The sequence below is a fragment of the Zeus faber genome (assembly GCF_960531495.2).
Source record: "Zeus faber genome assembly, chromosome: 13".
Lineage (NCBI taxonomy): Eukaryota > Metazoa > Chordata > Actinopteri > Zeiformes > Zeidae > Zeus > Zeus faber.
Genome location: NC_137198.1, coordinates 4,435,359 through 4,446,962, shown reverse-complemented (window position 1 = coordinate 4,446,962; position 11,604 = coordinate 4,435,359). Strand labels below are relative to the sequence as shown.

Sequence of the window (11,604 nt, the reverse complement as noted above, 5' to 3'; positions counted from 1 at the left end):
TCGGCGACGCATGAATCCTCTGGAACCGCGCGTCTCACTGGAACCACGTAACCACGTAACCACGTAACCACGTAACCACCGTATCTTTTGGAGTATTACCTGCGCTGGAATCCAAAGCGGCTGCCATTGTACACACGCTGCGTTCAAGTCAAGTGGGAATTTACGATGAAAGCGACCCGCTGCTTTCCGCTGGTCGTAGCATCAATCGTTTTTTTAAATCCATAACTGCTCCACTTATATTTGAACTTGTGGCGAAATATATTTGGAAATGGCTTTGAACAAAAGTGCCCGCTAAACGACGTCATGTAGCCGAAATTCTGCACGTTTCAAACTTTATAAAAACACGTTTATACATATTTTTTTCACATTACGCTGTCAGAATATTCATAAGAATTTAAAGTTGATTTCTATTTGAAAGGGTTTACTTGCATTATCATGCTATTATATCGTCATTATATCAGTGGCAAAAAAAATGGTCTTAAAATGACAATAATATCCTTTATCGCAATTATTTCTGGGACAATATATTGTCCATCAACATTTGTTATGGTCATGGCCTACCTCTTGATGGTGCGCAGCAGAGTGGAGCGCGCCTCGTTGTGGAAAGTGATAACGATGCTCGTGGAGGGAAGGTCGGCGTCATAGTTCACGGAAGCACACCTAAAAGGGGGGACACCAGAAGAACGTTTAGAAAACTTGGAATTAATATTTCACACTAGGGATGGAACAATATTGTTCTGGCTGTTTACAGAGTTAGTAAACAACATTAAATCACAATAAATGCATCATTGACAGGTAGAGTCTTGTGGTGCTGACTGGTAGTGTGTGGTTCTTGGTGGTAGTGTCTGGTTCTTGGCGTTAGTGTCTGGTTCTGACTGGCAGTGTCTGGTTCTTACCAGAAGTGTCTGGTTCTGACCGGTAGTGCCTGGTTCTTGGCGGTAGTGTCTGGTTCTGACCGGTAGTGTCTGGTTCTTACCAGTAGTGTTTGGTTCTTGGCAGTGGTGTCTGTTTCTTACCAGTAGTTTCTGGTTCTGACCGGTAGTGTCTGGTTATGACCGGTAGTGTTTGGTTCTGACAGGTCGTGTTAGGTTCTAACCGGTAGTGTTTGGTTCTTGGCAGTAGTGTCTGTTTCTTACCGGTAGTTTCTGGTTCTGACCGGTAGTTTCTGGTTCTTAGCGGTAGTTTCTGGTTTTTAGCAGTAGTGTCTGGTTCTTGGCGGCAGTGTCTGGTTCTGACCAGCAGTGTCTGGTTCTTGGTAGTAGTGTCTTGTTCTGAACAGTAGTGTCTGGCTCCCGGCGCTAGTGTTTGGTTCTTACTGGTAGTGTCTGGTGCTTACCGATAGTCTCTGGTTCTGACCGGTAGTCTCTGGTTCTGACCGGTAGTCTCTGGTTCTGACCGGTAGTCACTGGTTCTGACCGGTAGTCTCTGGTTCTTACCGGTAGTGTCTGGTGTCCCTGATGCTGCGCTCGCTGCCCAGCCGGTCGCTCTCCTGCAGGTTGAAGGCGTGCTCCCGGTAGGGGTCCTCGCCGGCCTTCAGCGTCTTCCCCGCCAGGTAGGACTTCTCGTCGAAACCCCCCAGGAGCTGCTGGCCCTGCAGCTCGGTCCGCGGGGGCTGGGTCACCTGCAGCGGGCGGGGCACCCATTCACTTATGCCACAATCATAGTATCAGGTGATCGGGTCAAATTTTCGACACACACAAAGAAGTCAGTAACTCCTGTCCACGGGGATGTGAGAAGTCAAAAGCGGGAAAAGTTAAGCTCGAAAATTTGGTGGATTGTCCAAATATTCCAATTTTTTAACGTGGAAGTAGTCCATGTCTGAACAAACGTGCATGAGTGCTCATCAGCTGGTTGATACATACATCGTTACTACCGTTAGAAATTCGTCCCGGCCATTTTCATGGGAAACGTTGGCGTCCTATGCCCCAAACAATATGACACGCGCACACACACACACAACACGCGGCGTTGAGGCCAGAAGCCGCAAGGAAACCCGAGGAGCAGCATTATCACCTCCGTTAACACACCGCTCCTCTGACGCGTCTGTTATTAAACTGTGAATTTTGCCGCGTTCCCATTCGCGAAAGGAAGCAGAAAAAAAAGTCAGTTTATAGCATCCCAACAGGTGGCGGCCGCCTGCAGCAATGTTCAATTAAAACCGTGCAAAAGTGACAACACACGCCCTTTTGAGCGGTGGAGGAAATAACTAGAAGACGAAATAAAAAGCCGACACAAAATGCACCTTTTGGCTGATCCGAGAGGACTTTTTTTCGCCGGCGTGTCGAAGGAAAGAAAGAAAGAAGTAAACAACGGCAACAGCGACAACCACAAACCAGTAAATGATAGAAAAGGACTTACATGCCGGCACTGGCCTATAAAAACATTTCTCCAAGCTTTAAACATTAAACTTCAAACAACCGCCCGAGCCGGTGAATTATTTTGTCACATCTCTGCAGTGGCATTCCATCCAGGAGAGAAAAACAGAAAACAACAAAAAAAACATAAATAATTCTGATTTGATTACCCAAGGCTGAAATAGAGGATAATATTTACTTCTATTTTTTATAATATACTGTTTATATATATGCATTTTTTATTACTACTATTTGATTGCCTTCTATTAATGCAGCACTTTCAGTTGGATGTTGTGTGCTGTGCTTACGAAATAATAATAATAATAATAATAATAATAATAATAATAATAATTATAATCACAGACATGTGGTTGGAACACAACAATGACAGAAGTTACGAACAAGGTTGAGGTGTCGTTTCAACCGGTACGTCACAAGCGTCTCGTGGTGTAACTTTCATCCAGATCGATTGCGCAAACGGAGCAGAAGTTTGTGAAAAGCCGACCAAATTTGACCCCAAGTACCCAGGTGGTGGTGCGTCACCGACACGCAGTACAGTAAGACTCTTTACGACCTCATCATACAATTTACTATAAATGCGCAGGTTCTGATTCAGAATGTGCATTGGGCCGTGTCCAAGTGTGCGGCGTAGACTCTGTTGCTCTGTAGTAATGAATTAAACATGACACGCATTTGCATGCGTGTACATGTATATTTATGTACTTTCTTATCTTGTAGATGTCTGTGGATCTGTTGAGTTGATATCTTACCGCTCACTCTCCTACTCACAGAAACACCACAAGGTTTTTCGTATTTCATGGAAACGTAAGTTATTGAAAATTGAATCCAAGGAAAGAAGTCACCACTGAAGTGAGGTCAATTCTTCGTACAGTTACATAGAAAACTCAAATGAAAAGGCAGAAGGTGTTCAGTATTGGCAAGTTCTTCCATAATAATTCCAACGCCAAATGAATGTTAAAGTTCCATAAATGTTGTCTCCATTACAATTTTCGACAAGTCATCTATTAAACTGAATTAAACAATTGTAGATTCTTAACCGAAAAAATACAATGAAGTACTAATTAAAACTTATTTTAGTTTTAGACAAAGAAGAAATGCAGAATAAACATATCAATAGTAAAGATACTGAGACTAGATAGAGGTTATGTCACGAAGAACCACAACAAAATAACATTTCTACTACGAAAATCCTATTTACTACAAATGACGAAAAAACAAGAACAAAAACGTGTTAATACTTCAAATAATACTCACAGGACTAAAGATGAAACATTTAAATTCAACTGATGTAATTATAGTCAATGAATCTGACAATACAAACTTACAGTTCCTGCCTTTTATAATATATATCAACAAAATAAACTTTGTTTGAAATTCAACATTTGTCATTCAAATAATAATTTTAATAATCACGCCACGATATTTAAACTGAACGGCAGAAAACATGCAGAAGTAAGTCCCCGATGCTTGTAACTTTTGTAACTCGGGATGCATTCCACAGAAACCAAAAAACTGTCATTTGAACAGTACCTAAAACGTATATATATATAGACACGTTTATAAACTATGTTTATAAAATAACATGTATTTAATATTATTTTTATGCAAAATCATTTTAAAGGTTGTTTTTATTATTGTTCCAGATAAAATTTGAAAAATGGACAAAAATTGGCGGTATATTGAGAACAGTCACTTGCCTCTTAAAGCATTGTATATCTAAACTGAAAGGCAGAAGAGAAACATGCAGACCTAAGTCCACGTCGATTGGTCCAGATGTAAGTCCATTTGTAAATTGTGATGCATTTCAAACCAAAACGCTGTAACACGTACCAAAACAAATAGCCTGGACCCTGCGTATTGCTGCCTGCAGCTTTATTTAGGCCTGCGGGCCGGACTCCTAAACTACTATAACAGTTCTTGAATCTTGAAGCCTAACCCTATCTGGAACACCAACTTCTGCATAACACACAAACACGGTTTTGTTTGAACCGCGCTGTCACAAAGATCTCGTGGTTCAAGTTTCTCCAAATCGATTCACATCATCATAATATCATCATAATAGTATTTACTATAAATGTACAGATTCTGATTGAGAATGTCCAGTTGGACCGTGTCCAGTGTGCGGGTTGGACTCGGTCACTCTGTAATGTTTAGAAGTTACCATCTATGGTTTACGTGTATATTTATATAGACAAAATAATCCCTAAGATGTCGTCCCTCGAAAACACTGAAATGTACGACTGAGTGATGCGTTCAAGATCTAGGGAGCTGTCGGAAAAATAGAAGCCGTGCAATGGAGATTACCCACAGAAATACCACAACCTTTTACGTATTTTATGGAAATGCAACTTACTGAAAATGTCATCCAAGTAAAAAACGAAACAAATAAATGACGTGCCCGACGCCGCGCCACACGCCCACCTGTCACTGAGAGTGCAGCTCTATCTCCACAGACAACAAGGTGGAGTTCTGACAATGACAAAGTTCTGCTTTACAGACTGCTCCGGCTGTTCCGCCTGCCCCCCGCCACCCAAGTGGTGTTTTCAGGGGCCCCCCCGGCAAAGAGACACAGACCATGAGGTAGAAAAGACACAGAGTCTATTGTAGAGAGTGGGCTGGATGGAACAAGCCCCACAGCAGATGGACAGCATGTCATGACAAGGGCTCCTCTGCTGAGTGGGGGTGGGGGGGGGGTTTAACAGGTGCTCGTTAGACCCACCAACCAGCAACAGGTGTGCAGCCACTCTGATCCTGGGCCTCAATTACCTAGACCCAGGACAGGTGTGGCTGCTCAAACCACACCATCCCCACCCCACACAGGCATCATGGACGGTTGTTTCAAAGACAAGAGGGTGGCGCTTGCGCTGCGTAGACCGCATGGGGGTTGCTCCGCCATGCTGCGTTCAAGTGAACTCTGAAAATCACGCTGCGTTTCAGAGAACCCGTGAAACTGTAAAAAGGAACCTCACACGACTAAATTGCCACCCGTGTATTGCCGCCTGCAGCTATAATTAAGGGGTCCGGCCCACAGGACTGGAACCATACTGAAAATGTACTTCAGCCCCTTATGGTTATTGTAAGAGGAAAAATGAGGAAAGATTCACAGCCTAAAACTATCTGGAAAACCAACTTCTGCATAACACACAAACACGCCTGGTGTCTTGTTTGAACCGCGCTGCCACATTGACCTTGTGGTTGAAGTTTCATCCAAATCGATTGACATACCAGATATTAGTGAAAAACCAACCAAATTTTGGGCGGTTTTAAGACGGACGAGCCAGTGCCTCTGACGCTGAAAAATGTCCAACGCGGCTAAAACTATCTGGAAGACATACTTCGGCGTAAGCTAGAAACACCGTTGAGATGTTGTTTAAACCGCTATGTAACAAGGACCTCGTGGTTTAACTCTCATCGTAATCGATTCACATACGGAGCAGATATTAGTGAAAAACCAAACAACCTTGAACCTAAATATTCAGTTTGTCTTGGTTAATGCCGCACGTCTGGTTCTGAAAATGAAGGAGATGATATTTACAGTGAGATGCTTTATGATGTCATCATATTATTACTATAACTAAACGTCACGTATAAACATTGTCCGATAACTACACTTAACAAACTGTAATAAAGGGACAGAAACAGTTTGTGATCTTGACAAATTATTCCAAACTATTTCTAATTGCAAATGTTACATGAATGTTGTCTGCATTACTATATAGACAATTAATCTATTAAACTGAATTTTACAATTGTACATTACGAACATAAAAATTAAAATAAAGTAGTAATTACAAATAACATGTATTTATATATATTTTTTAATGTAATGTATTTATTGTTATTGTTAAGAAACGTAGGGAAAATGCAGCGCCACCTGGTACAACACAAAACGATCGACTTGACGACAAACATTTCATTCCATCCAACGACAGTTTATCACAGGAGGCCACGTCCGTGTCAGATACAACAACAACAACAACAACAACAACACCACGGTGACTGACATCACCAAGTTAGAGAAAATGGTAAAAAAAAAGAAAGGAAATGAGGGTAAATTATTTCTTTATCTAGCTTTCTTAAGATGGCTTAGTTTATGTACCAAATGAAAAATGTCAAGGTGTCGTTATAGAAATTCACTCTCTACACGTTGTTTTCCTGAGTAACAAAAGTACATATAACACAATGTTGATGAACGCTGTTTACTTTGAACATTTTATAGAATTTGTCTATTTCTCATTTATTTTATTTTATTAAGATTGCCATATAAATAACATTTACTGTTCATTTGAGATGTGATCTTTATAAATACTGTGATAATGGTTTACTTATGTTGTCCAGCTGTTTTGGACAACTGTTGAATAAAACAATTATCTGACTTGTTTTGTCATTTGTTGTGCTAATTTGCTAATTAACCTATTGTTCAATTACAAACAATATCAAAACTACAAACTCAGCAATTTGGAACAATTATTTATAACTGACCTTTCTCATACAGCTATGTAAAAATCATGAATAAAAATCATGTTTGACGTCTCGTTGAACTGGAACTGTTTCATACGTAATGCTCTAAACGTTCGATTCATGAAATGACAGGGACGTAACTACATGATGTAAACATGTCCAGGTCAGTCTGAAGGTCAGTGACAAAATTCTAAAACAATATTCTACGTATGTTACTACACAACCTAGCTCCACGATCTGTGATGTTTAAACGCAAAGTGAATTGTGATGCATTGCACAAAATGATCAAGAAAACTGTAATACTTACCTGAGACGAATAAACTCGACCCTGTGTATTGCTGCCTGCAGCTATATTTATTATTAATATTATCATCAGCAGGCAGCAGTAGTTGTAGTATTTTCATTAGTGTTAATATAATTTGTATTATTATTTGTGTGTATTTCACACAGGATTCATACAGCACTTTTCTTCCTATAAAGTACCACTTTAACCTTCCATTACATCAAAAAGAAACATAACACAAAAAACCTATTTGTTTTGTGCCATGGAGGATTTGGTCAAAGGACAGAAAGCCAAAGACGACGCTACAAAATGGATTAAAAGAACCATGATTTCATAAACAATGACTTTATGAGCTTTGTTTGGTTTTCCTTAAATAGCAGAACTTTATGACTGGACCCTATATATTGTCCTTGCTCAAGCTGTTTCTAATACATAGGTTAAAGTGAATCCATATGCAGCACCGTGACCAAAGGCCTTTATCAGCATGAGCTACTCCACCGAGACGCTGGGTAAGGCCTCATTTATATGCTGCACAAGTTCAGCATTGTTTCCTGTTCAGGACATAAAACCATTACTAATTTCTGCGCTGGGGAACCAGGATCGTACAGAGTATCTGAGTTCTGTTTAGAACTCTGACTCCTGCTTAGGGTGAGTTTGCTTTCTGGATTAAAGTATCAGCCAAATAATGGAAAGCTGCTGTATAATACTGTGAAAAAAACGGTATTTAAATCCACAGTAAGTGATTTCTCTTCTCACCAGAAAGTTAAACGCTGAACAGTAAACAAGGAGGTTTAGATAAATAGATAGACAGACAGACAGACAGACAGACAATATTGTATGTTTATTGTAGAAGGGCTAAATAACATTAACAAGATAAGAAACATTTGAAGCATTATGATTCCATATGGAAACCCTCAAAAAAAGAAGAAACATCTGTTTCTTTTCTTCAGGTGAATTTCTTGCCATATCCACGAGGATCCGCTGGTTGAGACCAGCGTAGAATGAGGAGAAGATATACTGGCGATATGGAGTGTTAAATTCACACAGGACCCCGCTGGGAAGCTGCTCCACTACTAGATCCACTGAATTAAATATGACTCACTACGCTCTTCTGAGCCGACTTTAAAGACTCAACAAAACCAAAGACGGCTGGCGCCTGAACCGCTGCGTTCTAAGCGCGAGCACGGTTCCAACTGCTGCTGCCAGAACCTGCTGCTGGGATGTCCTACAGAACCTTGAGAGTTCTCTCAGGGTTCTGTAGGACATCTCAGCTACTCTCATAGAGAGAACCCTGAGAGAACCCTGAGAGAACCATCAGAGAACCATCAGAGGACCCTGACAGAACCCTGAGAGGAACATCAGAGGACCATGAGTGAACCGTGAGAGAACCCTGACAGAATCCTGGTGGGTGCACCACCAAGCCAGTCTGACATGTTCTGGTTCCAGTCCAATATGATGTTTAAAGGTTCTCCATCCATTCTAGCAGCAGACTGATATTCTATGCCATTATTGGTGAATGCTGCAGGGAAACTGCAGGTATAAGCAGTAGAATCAGAGATCCAATAGTTGAGAATGGGAAAAAAACATAATGCTAAAGACGGAGGGCCAACAGCGTCACGGCGTCATGGCAACAAGACATCAACACCGCGGTTGAAACACCTCACACTGTGGTGTGTTCACATCATGAAGACGATCCACCAGCTCGTCCTGGATGAGGTCATCTGGAGTCCTGTCTTGTTAGTCACCGTCTTTTCTTACCGGCGGGTGTTTCTAAGATGGCGCCAAAGGGAACCCACTTTGGTAGAGCCACACCCAGGTAGACCACATTGAAGACAACAGAAAATAATCTTTTGTCCAGAAACCCACTGTGACCTCCGTCCTTCAGCACTGTGTTTTGAAACGTTTCCTTCCTCCCTCCATAAACCATGTCATGCGATGGAAACCCCGTAAAATAACAGAAGAAGAGCAGACGCCCTGACCTCAAAGACACTTCAAGAGAAGTCGGGTGCCATCTTGGTAACATATTGGTTGCCATGACCCTCTTGGTCCGCCACCTTCAATATTATTACATTTTTCCCTCATTTTAAAATGAGAACATCTCCTCAATAATAACATAGCTCTGACTCCACTGCTCCATTATCTTCGAATGGAGAGTCATCGCCATTTACATTTAGATGGACCAGCCAACTGGAAATAACATAGTGTTACACACTGCTCCAAATTAGACTCGTCACTGAGAAACATTGTTTTTCAATTTTAGATTAGATCAAACTAACTAAACTGTCATTGCATAGAGTAGAAGTACTGAGGCAACAAAATGCATTTCAACGATCCTAGTAACTGATGTATCTAGGAGCAGTGGGCTGCCATGCAACAGTGCCCAGGGAGCAGTTAAGGGGTTAAGTGTCTTGTTCAAGGACACATCAGCACGCTACCAGGAGGAGCCAGGGTTGAACTGGCAATCTTCTAATTACTAGACAACCTGCTCTACCTCCTGAGCCACTGCCCCCAATTTTACCAATGCTTCTACAAATGGTGTGGGTATAGTGTGATTTAAGCAGCCTGTCAAAGACACCTGTCTGCTAGACCCATAGTTATTGGGCCCGGGATCAGGGGTGGCTTTGCACTATCCCCACACACACGGGGGGGAGCCTCGGTCATGAGAATGTTCCATCGGCTCCCGGCTTGTTACATCTTTCCACTCGCTTCAACAAAATGGTTTGTCTTCAACATCATCGCCTGTGTCTCTGTCAGGGAGCACGGGAAAAGCCACTAGGCGTGTGGCAGTAGAACTGTCACACTGGCGCCCGAACAGGGTCCCGACAGGGAAGGGCCAGCCGAAGACGCACCGGAGCCACCGGCAGGTCGACAGATGGCCACAGCACCAGCCCTCTCCCCACTGGCAGCAGCAGCACCCAGTGGAGGGCCAGTGGAGGACAGGGGGGGAAGCAGCCACAGCAGCCACCAAGGGTAACCTTGTGCAGCTAGATACTCCTCCAAGCAGCCACTGCTGGGACCATCAGCAGCCTAGCGGCCAGGCCACCCATTCAAGCAGCCCCCTCAACAGCCAAGCCCGGCTACACCTCCACCAGCCAGCACAGCAGCCCAAGGCCCATCTGGAAGGGAGGAGGGGGTAGTCTGTTTCGTTGCACTGGGGGAGGGTCGCCCATGGACCGTGCTGTTCCGGGGTACAGGGTCTTTGTTTTTGGACACTTCTGTTTATTTAGGCTATGGGAACCATGTTTCAGAGTTCAGTAATTTTATTATATTTTCATTTTTTTTATTCCCTCTCTGCTTGGTGGTGGAGGGGGGGTAGTAGTCTTTGCCCAGATATTCTCCCTGGCCCTGGTATGCTGTTGGGGTGGTGTGCTTTAAGCAGCCAGTCTTAGGTCTTGTTAATTGGGCCCGGGATCAGGGGTGGCTTTGCACCCATTGCTCATTAGAGCAATCGATGAGCATGGGTTAAGTCACCCATCCCCACACACACGGGAGGGAGCCTTTGTCTTGACAATGTTCCATCTATAACGAGTGTTACACATACTGTATTTACCAAATGACATCATAACAGTTAACTCGAAAATAAGGATCTAATGACATTGTGAAGTAGGTCATTATAACTTATAACTTATTTTCCTACCTATCCATCTCTAAGTCTCACTGGTTGCAGGGTTGTTGGTTCAACTCCTTACATCAACAGAACTACTGCCCAAAACGTCTACGAGCAAATGACTATTACAGGCATTAGAGCCTCCTAATACTTGGTGAAAGATTCACTGAAGAACGAATTAACAGTGCAGTCGAGTTGTTGTTGTCATGGAAATAAAGCACATGTGGAAGCGAAACGAACACCAGATGGATGAGAGCGGTGACCACCACCCCCAAGCTCAGGATAAAGGAAACTGATTAGCCGGCTCTGGGTTCCGGGGGTAGACGTGTGCGCGGGCACACGTCTACCCCTGGAGCCCAGAGCCGGCTGATCAGTTTCCTCATGGAGAGCACTCGCTGTGGTCTCCAGCCCGACGGAGACGTGGGCGACAACAGGTGGATGGAATCAGACCGAGACGGCGGTTCGCAAGTTCCGCTCTAAATGACCTCCGTTAGAGACGTCAAACCGACCGCGGAGACGGGAAGTAAGAGCGAGCGCTGGAGCAGCTTGTGCACATGACGTCACTGGAAGGAAATAAAGAAAGAGAGAAAGAAAGAAAGAAAGAAAGAAGGAGATAAATATGTCCTTTCCTCCACGGCAGCCTGCTTTAAGGTTTTGTGCCCTCCTGGACTGGGAGTGTAGACCTGGCAGCAGGTCCGCTGCAGGTCAGGTTACCCGGTCAGGGCACAATATCCAAGTTTGATGACAAAAGGTGAATGACCAAACGGTGCAAATTAAAGATTAGTGGACACAGGTTAACTCAAAGCAGCCCTGAAACAAAACTTTCCACACAACAGGCTGTTATGCTGCTTGGTACAAAGCTTTGGTTTAAGCTGTAA

The 11,604-nt window shown here is 43.1% G+C and overlaps 1 protein-coding gene across 1 annotated transcript in view; it reads right to left on the bottom strand.

Annotated features, from left to right (window-relative positions):
* The window catches only part of galnt16 (UDP-N-acetyl-alpha-D-galactosamine:polypeptide N-acetylgalactosaminyltransferase 16), a 43,571-nt gene that overhangs the window by 30,145 nt on the left and 1,822 nt on the right, over nucleotides 1-11,604 (bottom strand). Inside the window, exons 2-3 of the mRNA XM_080012205.1 lie at nucleotides 1,437-1,621; nucleotides 562-660 (exon numbers count right to left, since the gene is read on the bottom strand). Of these exons, the coding sequence (XP_079868331.1) occupies nucleotides 562-660; nucleotides 1,437-1,621 (284 nt within the window). The remainder of the gene's footprint in view (nucleotides 1-561; nucleotides 661-1,436; nucleotides 1,622-11,604) is intronic.